At 34.1% G+C, this 21110-nt stretch overlaps 1 protein-coding gene across 1 annotated transcript; it reads left to right on the forward strand.

Moving 5' to 3' along the window:
• The first annotated feature begins 847 nt into the window (after positions 1-847).
• LOC18049498 (seipin-2) lies at positions 848-1667 on the forward strand. The gene is made up of 2 exons (XM_024187359.1): positions 848-1086; positions 1176-1667. Exons 1-2 carry the CDS (start codon positions 919-921, stop codon positions 1665-1667), a joined length of 660 nt encoding a protein of 219 aa, XP_024043127.1. The 5' UTR covers positions 848-918.
• The last annotated feature ends 19443 nt before the right edge of the window (positions 1668-21110 follow it).

Raw genomic sequence — 21110 nt, forward strand, 5'->3', positions numbered from 1 at the left:
GGCAAAACAATCACAGCAAGAAATGTTGAACTGTGTGTCATACTGCAACTTATCCTGAAAAGCTGAACAAAGAACAAGTCATATCTGTATGATTAGCCAACAAAATTTCTCCAATCATTTAGCATTCCAAGAAAACATCAAGCATTTTACCTCCTATAAACGTCTGAATTCCAGTTACTAAAGTCCCCAGGCAGGCCTCTTTCGCTGTTCTCCCAAGTGCACCCATTAGCCCAAGTCATATTCTTGCTATGGAAGAAGCCAGCATTTCAGAAATAGATCATGTTACCATTGGTGAAGGTGAATTTTTCACCAATTGCAGGAACAATGTGAAGTCAAAGGGGCTCTGTGATGTGCTCAAATTTTGTCTCGTAAAATTTGCCATAAATGGAGCTGACAAAGTTTTCAAGGATCAGAACTTCAGGAGAAGCAATTATTTTATTATAGTCCTTAATGAGGAGGCAATGTTGCATGACAATCTCCAGGCTCATCAGTATAGTGAAAAATATAAATTTGGAACTAACACTGTGCTTGAATCAGGCAGAGATCGATGGAATAATGAGTACATGAATGTGTCAAAAGTGGTAAATTCTTGTTCTGGTGGAATCATTGAATTTCCTCTGAATCTTCTTGCTTTCTTTGCAATGTCAATGATGAAATTTGTTGGCTTTCAGTTCAACTTATTTCTTGATTTCGTTACATTTCCAATTTGGTTGTCATATTATTACTATGAAAGCTATCAGATTAGGGTGGGGTTTCTTTTGGTCAATGTTTGTCTGTTTCATGCTTCAAGGAGTGTTAGCTTCAGGGTTTCTATTTGGTGGCTTTTTGATGGGATACCTGTTAGAGAAGCCTATTTAGGTAACAGAAACCCTGAATTTCGATTATACGAAAACTAGTCCGGTTGCTTTTGTGCCAATCATGAATCATCCTGGGATGGGAAACCCTTCAAGCCTAATTGTTAAAGACAACGTAAAAGCTGGGAAAGATGCCAGTCCTCGCGCTATTCCTTACAATCACAAACTGCAACTCACTGTTTCACTGACAGTTCCCGAATCTGATTACAACAGAAACCTTGGTGTTTTCCAGGTATGAATCATGATCCCTTTCACAATTTTCCAATCCTGGAGAATTTGTCAGTTCCCTGATATATAAACTGATACTTTTAATTCTTAAAGGTGAGAGTTGAGTTCCTATCAGCAAATGGCAAGGTAACAGGCAGCTCAAGTTACCCCTGCATGATGAAGTTCAAAAGCCAACCAATTCAATTTGTTGAAACGATCATTAAAAGTGCTCCTCTTATTGCTGGTTTCCAATCTGAGTCACAAATCCTGAACATAAAAATGAGTGAATTCACAGAAGGACTTGAGCCTACAGCATGCTTGAAAGTGATCCTAGAACAGCGAGCAGAATACCTAGCGGGTGCTGGCATACCTGAAATATATGCAGCATCATTGTCACTTGAGTCCGAGCTTCCACAATTCAAGAAGATAATTTGGAATTGGAGGAGAACAATTTTTGTATGGATTAGCTTCATGTGTTTCGCGACAGAATTGCTGATCATCCTAGCTGCTTGTAGGTCTATGATCATCCGAAAAGGAATGCCAAAGATCGCTTATGCAAAAAAGAGTTCTGCTTTGAACATAATTCCGTGGTACAAAACCAGATGAAGTGGTGCAAAGTCATTACCAAGGATTTTGAAAGGGGAAGAATTGTACGAAAATGAATAAATTTTCTAACTGCAATAAGAATATTCAGTACACGTCGTACACTATTTGTTAACTTGGAATATGGAAACGTTTGCATGAATCAGAAATGCTTAAACTCGTTGCTTCAATAAATAATCATCAGATCAAATATCGTTGAAATTACTTAAACCAAAAATGAAAATAGAAATCAAAATAGAAAAATATCTTTGAGTTATATGACTTCAGAAGTTACATTTAATTTGTATGAATAGCCCAACCACCACCACCACATCATATTTTCATGCATCACATTTTTTTTTTCATGCATACAACTTTACCAGTATCGGCTAAAATCTCAATTTAATAATGTTTTTAAGTCATTACATCATAGTTCTGTATTCCGTCTCCTAATTCAGTAAATGCAACATATATAGAACTCAATTTCTATAAGCTGACTAAAGCTAAGAGAGCTCTGGTGCATTGCTGAATTAAAGATTAGTTGTGACTGACTTCGTTTTTTATTTCATGCCCCTAGAGTTTACTTTGTTGACCCAGTGGACCAAATTATAAGTTGGTTGTTAGGCCCTTTCCTACCTACTGAGCGTCGTGAATGGTGGTTTACTGTGAATGATGGTTTATTAGAAAACTTATTAACGGATCTGGGTTTGTTGTCCAACAACACAAATGTCTGTTCTAAGAAAATTCATCAGAGGACAGTTTTTCGGTTGTGAAAAAAGAGTCATTTTCTTTTATCATGTACAAAAAAAAATTGACACGCGCCACTTTGACATGTATAAAATTAATTATTTCCTCGTGACACTTGTTGTTTCGTGTTTCTTGAGTTTTTTTTTTTTTTTTCATCACTTGTGTCGATTCAATTTTGTTTATGGTGTAAACTTCATAGGATGTTAGTTTGTAAACATTAAGTCTTGGGCATCCATATGACCATATGTTGTAGACATTAATTAAATCTTGGGCGTCCATATGCCTCGAACTTGATGCTAAAGGGTCTTTGTTATTTTCTTTGATCACTACTTTTTACATTTTACTTAAGTAAATCAATTACACTTTGGCTTGCATTTGTTGTATCTTTTAAAAGTGCAACACGTCTATCCATCCTATTAGTCGCTAAAGCCGTATAATTAATAAATGATCAAATGGAAGCAAAGCATTCTAAATGGTGATACTTTTCGCTTGACATTATACTGCCCAACACATTTATTGTTTTTTTGTTAAATATATTTAAGAAAACTTGAGATTCCACATGAGGGAGGCGCTCCATGTAGAGTGGGGATTGGTCATTGCTTGACCTCATGATGTATTCTAGAGACACGCTTTTGATAACAAAGAAGGCCTAATAATATTTGAAATTCTCCACTTTTAGGATAGACGTCCTGATTTACATTTAAATTTTTACTTGAGCGAATGTTAAATTGACAACTAGTTTCATTAAAATAAAGAAATTTGAATCTGTGGATAATAATATACATATGGCGTGAAATCTATAAAAGTTCAAAAGAACTTCGACTAGAAAAATTTAATTCTAATTTGATAAGACAAGAGTGGAGCATTTACATAGTACTAGTTGCTATTTTCGCAACGCTTAACATTTTTAAAGAAGATTGACATTTTCTCCTAATAATTTACTTTCGGTAAATTATAATCTATTTGAAGTAAAAATCTTAATAAATGAAAAAAAGTGACTGTTTTATTGTTGAAACATATTTCAATGAGGTAGTAACTATGGCTACCCTAAAACCAATGGTCTTGTATACTGTCAAATGATAAGATTTTGCTGACTTTTATTAACTTAATTTTTGATCATCTGATGCTGCCCAAGCTTTAGGATACGATACCCATATAATACCACAATCGACCCTGTTAATGAAATTTTTTTCATGAATGCGATAACAAAGTATTACGAAAAATCAAAAGAGATAAGTCGTAAAACTCCAAAATTATAGGGGAAAAGCGTCGATATCCCTTTTTTTAATGTTTAATTTACTATGGTTATAATTTACATTTTATATAAATCCAAATAAACAAATATTATCTCCAATTTTCATGCGAAACTGATTCAAATCTCAAATGGAATATTTCACATTCAATAAGTCTTAATTGGCAGCATAATATTGGGATTTCTAGCCTTCCCAAGTTCTTGACTCTTCTATTAAACCAACAAGTGTAATGACATAAAAGATGCAATGCTTGTTCTCACCACAAATAAACTTGTACACGAGGTAACCTTATTCATAACAATTGAAATATATACACTTCATTACATACAAAAAATAACTCAAAGAAGACAGTAATTACAACAGTCCCCATCACATAATGTCTAAAATTAAACCAATTATTGAATTACAAGTACACATAATCAAAAATTAATAATGACATAAAATGAGAACACGTACAAAACATAACAGCATGAATAATTATATACTGACTGCATCTTACTCATCAATCAACACTACAATGTCTTGCTCCATGCATGAAAGATTTTGCATGGAGTTTCCTTCAATGTCAGGTGTAAACTCATCAACTTCTTCAACTCGAGGTGCTGCTGCTGCTTCATCATCTGGGTTATCATTATCTTGTTGTCTGATAATGCAAGCTGCGATAAAACAAGTTGAAAATGCGTTTTCTTGGGAAAAAAAGAAAAGTAAATGTTGAAAATGAAAGTTACATTAAAACAAATGAATCTTTTTTTTTTTTTTTTCGGATTTCATCTGGTTGAGATAGTAAAATCTCTTGTATTGATATTGAGAACAAAAAGTTTGGGATTCGAATTTTGCTCATGTAAATGAGGAGACAATTAGGTTTCATTAGGTTAACTAATAAAAAAAAAGAAAAAAAATACTTTTGGTATGCAACATCAGCCTATATTACATGTGAAGATTAAGTGTTTTAAATCCAAAAAATTAACTTTCCACCAAAAAAATACACTACAATTTTATATAAAAAATTGAGTTGTATCCAACTAAAATTAACTTTTTGTTTTCACTGCCAACATTATTGGTTCTTACTTACTACATTATAATTTAGATTTTGTATTTACAAGATTTGACCAAAACAATTTTAATACGTTAGGACTGTTCATCAAACTTTGACCACCATTTTACTTTAAAGGTTCTTTGTAGGATGAGTTGGGTTTCTTGGGTATGATATCTGAGATTCCACATCCATACCCATGGAAGGAAGAAATTTGTACAGAAACAAAGAAAGGGGGGAAACCTTTTCTCGGATTCAGAAGGGATATAGTGGGTTTTAAAGAGGTTTAAACAATGGGTGGCGTTTGGAGTTAGAATTTGTGGTATTGGGCCAAAAGAGTTCCACCATTGTTGAAACCAATTCGGGAGGCTTTGAACAGTTATTTTTGAATTGAAGAAAATAACCAGGAATGGGATTTCTTTCTGGTTTTGTATGAAAAATGTGTTAAACCAGGCTTGTTGATAATCCCAATAGGAATAAGTCAAACAGTGTGGTAAACACATTTGAAAATTTGGAGGGAAGCTTTTTTGTTTGTGGAGTTGATCTCCCCACTGGTTTGGGCTCAAGACTTTTAGGATAGTAGCCGTGGAGTAGGCTGGCTCAGAATGGGTTTCACTGAGAAAGAAATGTTTGAATTTTACTGACTCAGTGGCTTCTAAAATGCTTTGATAATAAGATTGGGGTTTTGTTAAATCCCATGGTTTGAAAAACCAGCCTTTAGGGAAAAACTTTGAAATAGCTTGAAAAGGATCAGTGTGGTAAAAACCATCCTCCATTGATAAAATGTTTTGGAAATGGGTTTTATCAAACCAATCGGAAGATTTCTTTGAAAGCTTTGGTTGGGAAAGTACAATTTGAGAAGATGAACTTTCACCAGAAAGAACTACAGTTTGAGAAGAGGGTTTTGAAATCTCTTTAGAAATAGGGTTTTCTTTTTCAACATCTTCTTTTGGAGAAATTTGGCTTTGAGAAAAATTTTGTAAAGCGAGCATAAGCTCAGGGGCTTTAGAAATGGATTTCATCCATTCATTTACCTGCTCATGAGAGGCAAGGGCTTTAGACTGGGCTTCTTGATCCTCTATCATGTCGATCCAAGACTTGATTGGCATGTCAGAAGAAAGTAACTTTTCTTTAGGAGGAGAGGTTTGGGAAGCTTTAGAAGGTGTTTGGGATACAGGGTCCTTAAGAATCCCTTTCCCTTTGTCTTTCTTTTTGGGCGGCATTTATCTGTTTTGAAGAAATTTCTGAGTTAGAAAATCAGGAATAGAATTTGTATCTCCTTTAATAAATTCAATATCAAAATAAAAAACACTTAAAATAGCTTGCCATCATGCAAAAATCTGTTTTGATGCAATGTTTTGAACATCTTTTTCTGAAACATGTTTTGCAGCTTTGCAATCAATTCTAAGTAGAAATTTTTGATTTAGTAAATCACTTTGAAATTTGGAAATGCACAAAACAATAGAAAGAATTTCTTTTTTGATAGTAGAATAATTTTTCTGGCATTCATTCCAACGTGCAGAAACATTTTTCAATGTCTACTTGCTTTAGTATGCCTCCATAACCTAAATCAGATGCATCAGTTTCAATAATTTTAGGTAATGCAGGATTAACAAGAAATAAACATAGAATGCTTTTAACAGAATTCTTTATGAGTTTGACAACTGTAGTATGCTCATGAGTCCAAGCAACAGGATTCTTTTTTAATCTATCATGCAATGGCTTTGAAATCCTATTGATGTTAGGACAAAAATCTAGAACATAATTTAGACTTCCTAGAAATCTCTGTAATTGAGTCTTATCTAGGATTTTATCACGAAACTTGTCTGTAAAGATAAGAGAACGCTCAATAGGGGTAATGGTTCCTTTGGAAATGTAATGACCGAGAAACCTAATCTTTATTTGAAACAAAGAAACTTTAGAACTAGAAATGGCCAATCCAGCCTTTCTAGTGGCAAGATAGAAAGTCTTTAAACGCTTGAAGTGTTGATCAATGGATTGGGAAAAGATCAGCACATCATCTATATAAACAATACAGAAGTAAGAAAAAGGGTTATAAATATCATTCATGATTCTTTGAAATTCCGAAGGTGCATTTTTTAAACCAAATGGCATAACAGTCCATTCATACTGCCCAAAAGGAACAATGAAAGCAGTTTTATAACGGTCATTTGGGTGAATTTGAATTTGCCAAAAACCAGATTTCATGTCAAATTTTGAATATATGAAAGCAGAATGTAGTTTTTGGAGCAAATTCTTTTTATTGGGTATGAGATATCTAATTGATTTTAATGCTTTATTAAGAGGTTTGTAGTTTATGACTAGCCTTGGGGTCCCTCTTTCAATCTCAGAATTCTTATTAACATAAAAAGCGGCACAAGATCATGGTGATCTAGATTTTACAATGAGTCCTTTGGACTCCAAGTCTTTGATTTCATTTTTACAGTGTTGTTCCAAATCCATGTTCATTTGAATTGGACGAGCTTTAATAGGTATTTGCTTTTCATCAAAAGAGTTTTCATAAGGCAAATCTACCAAGTGTTGTTTTCGATTCCAAAAAGCAGAAGGTAAATCAGCACAGATTTCCTTTTCAATTAAGGACTTAAAATCAGAGATTTTTCTTTTGATAAAATTATTTTGTAATTGGCTTTCAATTCTTTGTAAACTCAAATCCATTTTTAAACAAAGCAAATCATTTTGTTTTGATTTGAGAAGAGCATTAATTTGGTTTTGGTAAACAGAACAGGCTTTGACAATATTCAAGTTTCTTGTTTTTGGTTTTTCAATAAAAAGGAAAACAAGCTTTTTGGATTTTGCTTTAAAAGATATACTATCGTAATTGACAGTATACGGGGTTATAAGATTTATAAAAGGGGTTCCCAAAATGACAGAATGGTGAATGTCATTCGTGAGGAGAAAAGAAGTCCTAAATTCAAAACCGTTGTTATGAATAGAGGCATCAACTTTAGATTTGATTTTGAGCTTTCAATTATTGGCGGCAGAAATTTTTTCATTTGTTTTCTCATGAAACCTTCTGGGGACAATGTCTTCTTTAATGCAATTTAAATCAGCACCAGTGTCAAAAAGGGCAATGGTGTCAATTTCAAAATTTTTGGAAAAAATCAAAGTGATTTTAATAAAATATTTTCTTGTGGTAATTTGTTTTAAAACAAATAGAAAATCATTGGGTACAGATTCAATGTTTTCAAGATTTTGTTCATTATCACCATCGGATTCAACTTCTTTATCAGAATTATCTTCTAATTGTTTTTGTAAGAGGAGTTGAATGGTTTCAGAATCACTTTTTTGTTTTTCTCTTAATTCTTTAATCTCAATTTTGATTTCTTTGATTTCTTTCTGAAGATCTTGGATGTTGGGGATTGTTTTCTTTGTTTTCTTTTTACCCAAAATTTCAGTGAGATCATAAGAATTCTTTTTAATAATTGAAATTTTAGAAGTTTCTGCTTTATTAGTATCCATGGTTTTTAAAAGTTTGTCAAGGTATTATTTTTGAAGATTTGGATGAGAAATATGTTTAACAAGCTCAAGAAAGGTTTCTTGTTCTTTAGTCAAAACATTGATTTTCTTTAAATAAGAATCTGAATTACTGGTGTCGGAATCACTAGAAGAAATAGATTCAGAGTCATTTAACTCATCAATCTGAAGAGGTTGACTATCTCCCGTCATGGAAGACTCAGAGTCAGAAGACTCTACAAGTAAATAGGTGACTTTAGAAAGGGTTTCTTCATCTAGACCAAGTTCATTGAGCTTTCTATCAATCCTACAAAATTTTACAGTATGGCCTTTCTTTCCACACTTATAACATGTGGCTTCTTTGTAGTTAAAAGAGGTTTTTGGTTTGGCTTTAAACTCTTTCTTTTTAGAGAAGTTGGGCTTCCTATAAGGCCTTGAGGGTTTCTTATAAGAAGATTCTCTAAAATCTTGAAAGGATTTTCTGTGCATTTTAGACTTGTAATGTTTTTTGTAAGGTTTTGAAGAACACTTACCATCACAGTCTTTGGAAGTGGAAGTTTTAAAGGGGTCATAGTTGAATTGTTTACAGAAACTGCCTAATTCTTGCTTAGATTTCCTAAGCTCCCATTTAAGTCGTTTCTGTAACTTCAAATCTTGACAAATCTTTAAACCTTCTTTATTGACAAAATTGACTAATTCACCATAGGTGAGTTCGTTATAGGGAATACGATTGTCATAAAGAGCTTTAATGGAATTTCTGACCTTTTCTCCTAATAGGGTAGGTAAACCTGCAAGGAATTTTTCCTTCCAAGTTATATGATTTGCATCATCCCTAAGGAAGAGTGTGGTGAAGAAAGTGGTTTTATAGCTTTGGAATTCACTAAGTTTCCTACACCTCAAATTATGTAGTAACTCAGTATTTTTATCTCTAAGGTGAGAAGGGTCACCTATAAAATGAAGGGAAATAGTTAGAATCAGGGTAGCAACAACATCCTGAATAGGACTATTGAATTCATCAAGAATGGGAGCTCCATTCTCATCTGTTTGGATAGAATTAAGGATATCTAATTGTTGCTGTTGGGTGAGAGATGATTCTACAAACCTTTAAGCTGACCAGTAAAACCTACAATGAAGATTTCTGCAATGGCTTTGTCAGAAGTTCCTGATTGAGTTTTATAGGCATTGGCTGCCATGGTCATTTGTTGCAACAATCCTAAGATGTTATACTCAGACATACCGTCAATATTCCACTCATAGACAGAAGATGCATTAAATCGAGATTGATTTAATACACTTGATCTATTATCTATGGCTAGATCTGGTGGAGTCTTGATAGTAGGTAGGGCTAATTCCCAATGGATTTTGTTGGCTTTAGGTATGGGTTCTTCTTTAAATGCTTCTATGTCTGAAGAGGCTATAGAAACATTACAATATTCTAGTACACCAATCTTGCTAGATTGTGCACTATCTGGGGCTATCTGGACCTTAATAGAAGAAGAAGAAGAGTCTTCTATTCTTTCTAATTGGTCTCTAATGGCTTTAGTACAATATGATTTTGACTCTTGAACAAGCTTTTGGCTAGTTTTTGAAACCTGAAAAGATTTGAAAATATGTTCTTTAAGCTTTTTGTCAGAATCCGATTTTGAAGGAACTGGTTTTGTAGAAACAGGAGAAACAGTTATGGTTGACTTCTGGAATTGGTTTTCTATTCTCGTCAACTGTTTTCCCATAGTATTTAAGTGAGTATTACAGAAATTATTCTGTTGAATAATACTACTTAAATTCGCATTAGAATCATTCGGTTTAGGGATTTTATAAGGTGAGGCTCTAATTTGGACAGGAGGTTCACCGTGATCAACAGTCAAACTCCTAAGAGGTGGATGCTCGGATTCTATGGTTCTATTGCTATCAGAAAGATTCCACTCAGTGGTTTTCTTTCTAACGGTAATAGGGTTCGATTCTTTGAAGGGATAAGAAATGTTGTAATCTGAAGCATATAATTGAAACCAGTCAAAAAACAAGATATGAACTTTATGCAAATTTATAAATTCGTAATAAACTTCTTGAATCTCTTTTCTTTGGTTTAAAAAATGTTTAAAAAACCAAAGTCTCTTTTCTTTATTCGAATCAGAATAAAAAACATTATGCAATAGAGTTTATCCAATTCAAAATCTTTTTCAATGACATTTATTACATTTTCAGTGATAGCTGAAAATGTAGGAGAAGTTGGAGGAGAAGGTTCTTTTTCTTCCTTTCTATGTTGACTACTAGTGTAAATTGGATGTGGTACGCTAGTGGCATAGTCAACAGAGTGAATGAAGGAGCTAGGTATGTCTGAAGTAGAAAACCTAGACTGGCTCTGGAAAGGAAGGTTTATTTCAGAAGGGATTTTGGAAAATTTCTTTTCCAATGAAGGGATACTAGAGACAGAATCCTTATCTGAGAATCTAGACGAAGTAGATCTCCTAAAAGATAATTTGACTTTACCATCTGAATACTGAGTCACATTTTGTAACTCTGTATTAGGCTCAAGTTGTTTAGAAATCACTGGAGCAGTGGCTCCTTCAAGAATCCATTCATCTGGAAGATTGACATCTTTCCATTGGATTGGTTTTGGAATAACCGTATTGGCTTTGGACAAATCAGTCTGTAAGAGAAGAGTTTCATCTCTTTTCGACTGGAATTTGTGTTGTTTGCTAAATGCAAAAATCATGGCTTTATAAGAGATTTTAAAAATCAAAGCAACTGGGACAGATCCCTCAATCATATGATAATTATGAGTTTTGATTTGTAAAATCTTGCTTTTCAAAATATTTTTGTCTTTTAAAGAAATTGTCATATTCGGGTAATAATTAAATGAAATAGGGCCTTTACAAAGACTCGACTCTATACTACTTAGCAAAGAATCATCAAAAGAGATGAATCGCCCATCTCTTAGGACAACAAGAATGGAAGTGTTAAGTCCTTCCTTAGTGAGAGGCTTTATACCGACTTGAATTAAACCGATATGAACATAATTAAAATTTTTATCCTTTAACTTCTTTAAAGACTGTTCTGAAAACAAATGAATTGTCTCAAAAGGCTTTGAAAGAGTGATATCTCGTTCTTCAGTCTTTATGACGTAATCATTTTTTAAGAAATCAAACTTTTTTGCTTTGTAAATCATTTCTTTGGAAATCTTTTGAAGTTCCCAATTATCAATTGCTTTATTGAAATCTTCAATTACAAATTCTTCAGAATTCACAACGTTCTTTGAATCACTAGTTCTTCCTGAAGAAGAGCTAGAAAAGGACGATGCTCTACAGAGTAGAGAGTCCATGGATAAAAACCTATGTTTTTCTCTAAGTCCTGTCAGTATGGCTACAGGTATGGTTTTACTGCCCTCAATGGAAAACCTTATCCTAAAACGAGATTTAGTACCAGTAAAGAAATTCACTACACAAACAAAATTCAAATAAAACACAAGTCTTTAAACACAAAGTCTCTAATCTATATTACACTATCCTCCCCTTGGCTCTGATACCAGAAAGGAAATAAGATCGAAGGACGGAAGTGTTTTCAAAAGAATATAAATTAAATGTTTCAGTGTGCAATTTTTAAATGGTACCTTTTACGATCGCAGTTGTCCTTTTTAGAAATCACTTGAAGTACGTGACTTGTTTTCCGACAGTGCTGACCAGACTAGTGTCTATTCAGGATCACCTCTGGAATTTACGTCGTCGGTTTCCTGTTGATATACTCAAATGAAAATAATTTACCAAATATCTATTAGATTTTTTAAACAAGCCTAGCAACAAACATACATCTAAAGGCTTATAGATAGTACTAGATCTGGATCCCAGAAATAGCACTCTGATTGGATGGAGGGAGAAGAGAAGATACAATTGAGGATAGAGATCTGGTCTCGTTGCCTCAGAGGAACATAGCAGTTGTATGACAGATATGATACAGATAAGTCTGCAAATGATGCTTTAAAGTAAATTGCAAAAATTTAAACATACATGAACTAAACTTTATTACAAGCTTTGAAATAAACTTACAGAATTACAAATCTTACATGTGGTTTTCTTGATCTGATGCTTTAAAAGAAAATGTTAAAAGAGAATTGGGAAATTAATCTGAAGACATAAAAATTTCCTTGATGTCTTCGGATTTCTGATTCCCAGAGGGAGAGAGAGAGAGAGAGAGAGAGAAAGAAAGAAGAGAAGAGAGAACTCAAAAATTGAAAATCTGAGGAGTTTAAGTCTTCCTCCCGATTTAAATACAAAGAATGGATCTTTAAATTGTAGCGAGTCTGTAGCTTCTTTACTGCAGTTTTTCCACTGTAGCGAAACTGTAGCTTCTCCACTATAGCGAAACTGTAGTCTTTGTAATGTACATTATTTAAAAATACAAGTATGACTTGGGTGAAGAGACATGTGCGCTCTCACTTGTGTTCAGGGGACCACCCGAAGGTATAAAAATACATATACAAAAAAGGAAAATACGAGAGAGGAAAATATACATGATAATTATTCTCTTTTTTTATTTTTATATTTGTTCCAAAAAGAAACAAGGTTAACAATAATTTGGGCATTGCTCCTTTCATTTTGAGTTATATTACAGTAGCGCTGAATTTGTTAATTTCCCCAACAATTTCAAAAATTAAATTCAATATTTATTTCATGTATGAGAATAAATTTTTGGTAAGAGAAGAAGATGAATAAAAGAAAGAGAACATGGTTAAATAAGTAATTGACCAAATTATATTTTCACAATAAAAGTTAGTTTTAATTAAAAAATGGGTGCAATGAGAAATTTATGGTGCATTTACTTTGTGGCAATTGAAATGAGTTGAAATCTAAATAGATTGTTACAAGTTATTAAAATGCCCTTAAATGATATTATAATAATAATAATTATTAATATTATTCTAATTATTATTATAATAGTAATTGTTGTTGACATTATTATTTTATTATAACAATTATTACTGCACAAAAGAGAGGTCGAATTCGCATGCAACCTTCAGTCAAGCCCATTTAGGGGACCTTGACCCATAAGGGAATACTTTGTGGAACAAGAATAAAGGGAATTTTCTCTTACAGAGATAATAAAGTCACTCAAAGAAATGGAATTTTGGGAATCCCATTCCCAACCCCTACGGGAGTGGGAAATTCATTCCTTGTGAAGCTAGTTAGTTAATTCTGTTATGTGATTAAGTGGCGTGCTGAGTCAGCATTTGTGTGGGGCCAGTAGTTAGTTAATTTGTTATTGCTAACAGCTGGACAACAACAGCTATATATACATAGCTCAAAGCTGATCAACATATACTTTTCAATCACGATTTTGAGGGACCTAGGGTGAGAGATATGAAATTCTCTGTATGAGAGATTTAATCTTTGTCATCAAAAGTCTCTTTGTCATCATCTTCTTTCTTTTCTGGTTATTACTTGTATTGGGTTGGTTAACGTTCTTTGTTAAAGAGAGTTGATCTTGGTCGATTGGGTTCGTTAGCTCATGTTGGTTGATTAACGGCTGATGATTTGAGTAATTCCACAACAAACTGGTATCAGAGCTCTAAAAGCTCTCAGTTCTTGTTCTCAAATGGCTAGTACAAGATTTGAGGTAGAAAAATTCAACGGAGAAAATGACTTCTATCTATGGAGTCTCAAGATGCATGCAATCTTGATCCAACAGGGGCTTGACGGTGCTCTTGACAATAAAGAAGACCAAATTGGCAAGAAAGAGAAATCAGAAGGCTCCTCAAGCTTAGGTGGAGACATGAGGTCCATTAACAAAAAAGCCCACAGCACCATCATCTTGCACCTTTCAGATGAAGTGCTGAGAGAGGTAGCAAAAGAAAAATCAGCTTCTGGCCTATGGTCTAAACTTGAAGAATTATTCTTGAAGAAATCTTTGGCCAACAGACTCTATATGAAAAAGAAACTGTATACGTTCTCAATGAAGGAGGGAACAACCATGAAAGACTATCTTGATGAATTCAACAAGCTAATCCTGGATCTTGAGAATGTAAACATCAACCTTGAAGATGAAGACATAGCTCTTATCTTGTTAAGCTCACTGCCAGATTCATATGAGCACTTTGTTGACACATTACTATATGGGAGACAAACTCTTACATTGAAAGATGTGAAGAGTGCTCTGGAATCAAAAGATTTGAAGAAAAGAGCTGAGGGAAAAGATCAGGGCGTTGGTGAAGGCCTGATGGCCAAATCAAAGCCTGAAAAGAAGAAAAATCATGAGAAGAAAGGTAACAATCAGAAGGATAAAGCTGATAAGAAAAAGAAGAAGAGAAAGTGTTACTTCTGTCAAAAGGAAGGGCATTATATAAAGGATTGTTTCGAAAAGAAAAAACTTGAAAAGATGCAGAAAGAATCATCAGGGAAGGCAGCCATTGCATCAGAAGATGAAGGGATTCAGAAGATGCAGATGTACTCATAGCTGCAGAAAGACAACCAACTGAATAATGGATCTTGGACTCAGGTTGCTCATTTCACATGAGCCCAAACAAGCAACTCTTCAAGACTTTTGAGAAAGTTAATATAGGTAAGGTTTTATTGGGAAATAACTTGGCCTGTAAAGTTCTTGGAATTGGAACTGTTACTATAACTATGCATGAAGGGGGTAGAGAGAGATCTAAGAAATGTGAGATATGTTTCAGAGCTTAGGAGAAATCTAATATCCCTAGGAACTGTTAACCAGTCTGGCTGTAGCATAAAGGCAAAAAATGGTGAACTGCAAGTTACTAAAAATGGCATAGTTATAATGAAGGGAATTAGAAGAAATGGGTTATATGTCCTAATTGGATCATCCTCCTCACCAGGAGTTATAGTCTCTGTTACTATAGATAAAACAAAACTGTGGCACATAAGATTGGCTCACATGAGTGAAAATGGGTTAAAAGAGTTGGACAAAAAAGGTCTAATTGGCTCTGATAAGATTTCATCTTTTGAGTTCTGTGAAAAATGTGTGTTTGGAAAGGCAACTAGACAGAGGTTTGGGACTGGGAAGCAAGAAACCAATAATTCAATGGATTATATCCATTCAGATCTATGGGGTCCATCTCAAGTGCTATCACATGGTGGAGCTAGGTACTTCATGACATTGATTGATGACTTTACCAGAAAGGTTTGGGTATATATCTTAAAGCATAAGGGTGAAGCTCTACTGAAGTTTAAGGAATGATTGACTTTGATTGAAAACCAAACAGACAGGAAGGTAAAGAGACTAAGGACTAATAATGGGCTGGAGTACTGTAGTAAAGAGTTTGATGAGTTTTGTAAAGAGAAGGGGATTGCAAGGCACAAGACTGTTAGACACACACCCCAGCAAAATGGACTTGCCAAAAGGATGAATAGCTCACTGACTTGACCATAATGACGATGTTAGCTGCCAAGAATCTAATCTGGTGGTCGCTGAAGCTGTCACCACATCAGCATACATGATAAATAAAAGCCTATCTTCAGCACTAAATTTCAGAACTCCACAAGAGGTTTGGTCTGGAAAACCACCTGATCTAAGTCATATGAGAATCTTTAGCTCACCAACATATGCTCATATCAACCAAGGAAAACTTGAACCTAGGGCAATGAAGGGTATCTTCATTGGCTACCCTGAAGGTGTTAAGGGATATAGAATATGGTGCATTGATGGGAAACCTTCAAGAATAATAATGAGCAGGGATGATGTATTTGATGAGGGTTCCATGCTGCAGCAAAAGGTTGAAACTGAACTAATAACTTCTGAGCAAAGAGGCAACCATGAGCCGAACCCGGAGGTGGAGCTTACTGATGATCATAGGGACACTGATGAAAAGTTCAAGTCTTGTGACAGTAAACCTGGTTCCTCAGAAATGGATAACTACCAGCTAGCAGGAGACAGAGAAAGAAGGGTTATCAAAATGCCTAAGAGATTTGGTATAGCTGATTTGATATCTTATGCACTAAATATTGTTGAAGAAGTTATTGGGGAAGAGCCCAGCAGCTATAAGCAAGCCATGAATAGTAGAGATAAATCCAAGAGGCTGTCAGTAATGGAAGAAGAAATATCCTCATTAAAGAAAAACAACACCTGGACTCTGGTGAGAAAACAAGGGGGTAGGAAGCTGGTTGGGTGTAAGTGGATTTTCAAATATAAAGATAGAGTTACAAGTGTTGAACCCCCTAGATATAAGGCTAGGCTGGTGGCTAAGGGCTTTACACAAAGAAAATGAGTAGATTACAGTGAAGTTTTTTCACCAGTTGTCAAGTATAGCTCAATCAGAGTGTTGCTTGCAATAATAACCTACAATGATTTGGAGTTGGATCAAATGGATGTCAAGACAACCTTCCTACATGGCAATCTTGAAGAAGAGATATACATGGAACAACAAGAAGGTTTCATACAAAAGGGGTCAGAGGACATGGTTTGTTTGCTTAAGAAGAGCTTGTATGGCTTAAAGCAATCCCCCAGGCAGTGGTATTTGAGGTTTGACCAATTTATGATTGCTCATGGTTACTTGAGGAGTCAATATGATAGCTGTGTGTACTGCAAGTTCCTACTTTCTGGAGATGGAATTTATTTGCTTCTCTATGTTGATGACATGCTCATTGCATGCAAGCACATAGAAGAAATAGAAAAGCATAAATCTGAGCTAAGGTCTGAATTTGAGATGAAGGACTTAGGCTCTGCCAGTAAGATTCTAGGAATGCAGGTTAAAAGGGATAGAGCTGTAAAGACTTTATTTCTCACACAGGCTGGTTATGTCAGAAAGGTGCTCAACAAGTTTGACATGGTTACCACTAAAGCAGTTTCCACTCATTTAGGCACACTTTCAAGCTGTCAAAACAGCAAGAACTATCTGATGATATAGATATTGAGTACATGAAGAAAGTTCCATACTCCAGTGTGGTTGGACGCATTATGTATACTATGGTGTGCTCTAGGCTTGATGTTGCTTATGGGGTAGGTGTAGTTAGCAGATTCATGGGGAACCTAGAAAATATGCATTGGAATGCTGCTTAGTGGATACTTTGGTATCTGAGTGGATCATCTGATTTTGGTATTCTGTTTAGTAGGGATAACAATGTCACAAGTAAGGTCATAGGCTATGTGGACTCAGACTTTACTGGTGATTTGGACAAGAGGAAGTCTACTACTGGTTTTATTTACACCATGTGTGGAGGAGCTGTGAGTTGGAAAGCATCACTGCAATCAGTTGTTGCTTTATCAACTACTAAAGCCGAATACATTGCACTTGCTGAAGCTGTTAAAGAAGCAAAGTGGCTAAGAAGGATTATATCTGAACTGGGCTTGATTCAAGATACAATTCCCATGTGTTGTGACAGCTCAAGTGCAATTCAGTTGAGCAGAAATTCCAAATACCATGAGAGGACCAAGTATGTGGATGTGAAGTTACACTTCATAAGAGAGAAAATTGAAAGGGGAGTAGTGGATGTTGTAGAAATCTCTACTGAAGACAATCCAGCAGATGCACTGACAAAACCAATACCAACAGTCAAGTTCAGGAACTCTCTGAGCTTGATTGGAGTTAGAAGCTTGTAAGTCAAGCATATTAACAAGCTGAAGCAGAGATGGGTGAAGCTGGAACAAAATGAACTAAGGTGGAGATTTGTGAAGCTAGTTAGTTAATTCTGTTATGTGATTAAGTGGCGTGCTGAGTCAGCATTTGTATGGGGCTAGTAGTTAGTTAATTTGTTACTGCTAACAGTTGGACAACAGCAGCTATATATACATAGCTCAGAGTTGATCAGCATATACTTTTTAGTCACGATTTTGAGGGACCTAAGTGAGAGATAGGAAATTCTTTGTAGGAGAGATTGAATCTTTGTCATCAAAAGTCTCTTTGTAAACACTTTGTTCAATAAAAGCTTCAAGCCCAGGAGGGTTCTTCAGTCGTGGATGTAGGTACTTTGGTACTGAACCACGTTATTCTGTGCGTGTTGTTTCCTGTTCATCTTCTTTCTTTTCTGGTTATTACTTGCATTGGGTTGGTTAACGTTCTTTGTTAAAGAGAGTTGATCTTGGTCGATTGGGTTCGTTAGCTCATGTTGGTTGATTAATGGCTGAGGATTTGAGTAATTCCACAACATTCCTCATTCCTAAATTTAGTAGGTCCCATCACTTTCATTTGCATTCTTTGATTTAATTTTACAAGTAATTACATACAATGGAAATTATTTTCTAATTCAAGAAGTAAATACACTCTTACTAGGTTTAAACCGTCCCACCCATGGCCATAGTACACACACACATAGGGGTGTATGTATGTATTTGTATATGTGTGTGTGTGTATTTCACTCCAAAACAAGACCAGGCTATAGCCCATCTTACCATCCACAATGATTCGCCCATGATCATATGACTCATATCATTGATGATGTAACTTTTAAGATTGCTTTCTCATATATGTATTAATGTTAATCTAAGTTCGATGTGTTAAAGTGAGGCAAAGAAATGGTTACAAATTTGTTGGTTAAAAGTACGGGTCAGATGAAAATGCAAATTATATATAATATTATATTTTTTACTAATTCAATTTTGGCTTGTGATTTAAGCGTAGGATTTAGCTGAAATGTAGAAAAAATTACAAAATAACCAAAATTGAACAGCAGCAATCAGCATCCAAGCAAACAAATCAGCAGTAGCTTCCAGCAGTGAAAAATAGGGATTAAGATTCTCTCTTGATCTAATCATGTTCTGAGCAAACTAATTAATTGCTGATTGGTTGTTGATAAATAAAAAAAATAAAAGAAGTTAAATCTTACCCATACACTACCACTAAAAGACACATGACAGAAGATTTTTAAAATATCAGTATAACTCAAATCAGGAGAGGATCTTGTTCTGAAAAATAGTTGCAAAAGCAGCAACAGGTCCGAGAATTAGTAAAACCGTGAAGGCATGCGCTAAGATATTAGAGCAATGTCCTCGAGAAAGCTTTGCTGGCGCAATACAAAGAATGATTATTAATGTAAGAATGCATTTACAAATGACTAGACTAGAACAAGAAGTTGGATATGCTTTTGGTAAAGAAAAGTGAACTATTTGTTTTATGTAATATAACAAAAGAAATTGTTTTCTTAAATTATTCAATGGAATGGGCATCAGGGTACAACTTTCAAATTTTTAGAGGTATCTAATAAATAAAGGAAGTTGGTGCTTCAAGAAGTAATTGAAGATAGAAACTCCATAGGTTAAATTTATTAACCTAAAAAATTTTAGTTTTCGCATTTTGTTGTTATGTAATTTAGTCACAAGTAAATCATTTTTCTATACCCACTGTTATGTACGAGGGAGATTTTATAAATAAAATGAAAACATAATTACATCTAAAAGGAGGAAAATATCGAGCCTTAGCCAAAATAAAATCTAAAACAACAAAAGCTTGAAAGCTTGAATACCAAAAAATAAACAACCTAAACATAAGCAGACCCAAAAAGTAAACCAAAATGCATGCAATGCAACAAAAACTAACAGGTTGTTTAGCAGTTTTCTTGGTTTTGTTTCTATTCAAGCTTTTAAAATCACTAAGAGCTTTTGTTGATATCACTGACTTATTTTGTGTTGACGATAATTATAAACAAATATGAATTGTAGATTGGTAGCAATGGATTTTGCAAAACGTAGCAAATCTCAATTATATTTTTGTTGACATAAATTCGCTTCAACATTAAATCACTAGCATCAATGAACAAGCAACGAAGATATAGCCTCTGACTAAATCGAAATAAATTTCAAAGTAGTGAATTCAATGGCATCGCTAGATACTTTCTTCCTATAGATCACGCGCGCGCCCCAACTACTGCAGAGAATCTCCCTTATACATGCCATGCTATTTAGCTAAAGGCCAGAGTTTGAGATTGTAATGGCCGATAAAATTAGTTGCTTTTATTGTGCTGATGAAATAAACTGTTAAATAAAAATATAATTAGGTATTTGGTAAATTATGTTATTGCGATTGTTGTAAGTAGATGAAGAAAGATGTTTAATAAATTTTATTATGAAAGTGTTACCTTATTATATAACGAACAAAATAAATATAAGTTTACATTATCTTTTTATTTTTAAGAGTCAGATTAATAAATTTATCAGGCATGTGGTACACTTAATAAATTATTTAAACATGTCTTACTTTTTTTACTACATATGTACAATTCATAAAAAATAAAGAAAGTGAAATATATACAATATCATTTTCTATCTTAGCAGTTAATTTCTCGTGGGTAATGGGTTTGCTTTAACCAGGGTCGGCTCTAGCACATTAGCGACCTTAGTCGAAATTTTTGTGTGGGACCTTTCTCTATTTAAAAACAACAATTCTTAAAACCATTAAATAATGTCATTATTTTATTTTAATGAAACATAAGAAAGACATTTCATTTATATTACAAATAAAATCACATTTAGTTTTACAAGTTTCATAATACAAGCACCAGTTGATCAACATTTTCAACACCAACAACAAGACCTCAAATCAAAAGAATGCATGTAAATTAACAACTTTAAAAATTGACAATATAAATGCTACTATCTCCTGGGAATTCAAACTGTAGTAGGAAAATAGCAAATATCCTGAAAACTCCATCTCTATCACAAAATCACATATTTGATAGGACCATAACCCATAAGATAATGTGACTATATCATTGCTCCAACAGTCCAACCGCTTCATGTTTTGATCATTGTTGAATGCAATACTAACACAAGTAATTAATCAATTAAAAATTATTCTTCTTGCTTTTTTAGATGCAAAGTTATTAATTAAATCCTCAAAATTTAGGTTACCTAAAAAATCTTTTATCAATTGATAACATAGCTAATCCATTTAATCTTTCTTGTGACATTGTTAATCTTAAAAAAGATTTTATCAATTTCAGTTTTGAAAAACTCCTCTTAGCTGAAGCAACAGTTACAGGTATTGTCAATAATATTCTATAAGCAACAAATGCATTAGGA

Source organism: Citrus clementina, unplaced genomic scaffold, assembly GCF_000493195.1.
Source record: "Citrus clementina cultivar Clemenules unplaced genomic scaffold, Citrus_clementina_v1.0 scaffold_3, whole genome shotgun sequence".
NCBI lineage: Eukaryota > Viridiplantae > Streptophyta > Magnoliopsida > Sapindales > Rutaceae > Citrus > Citrus x clementina.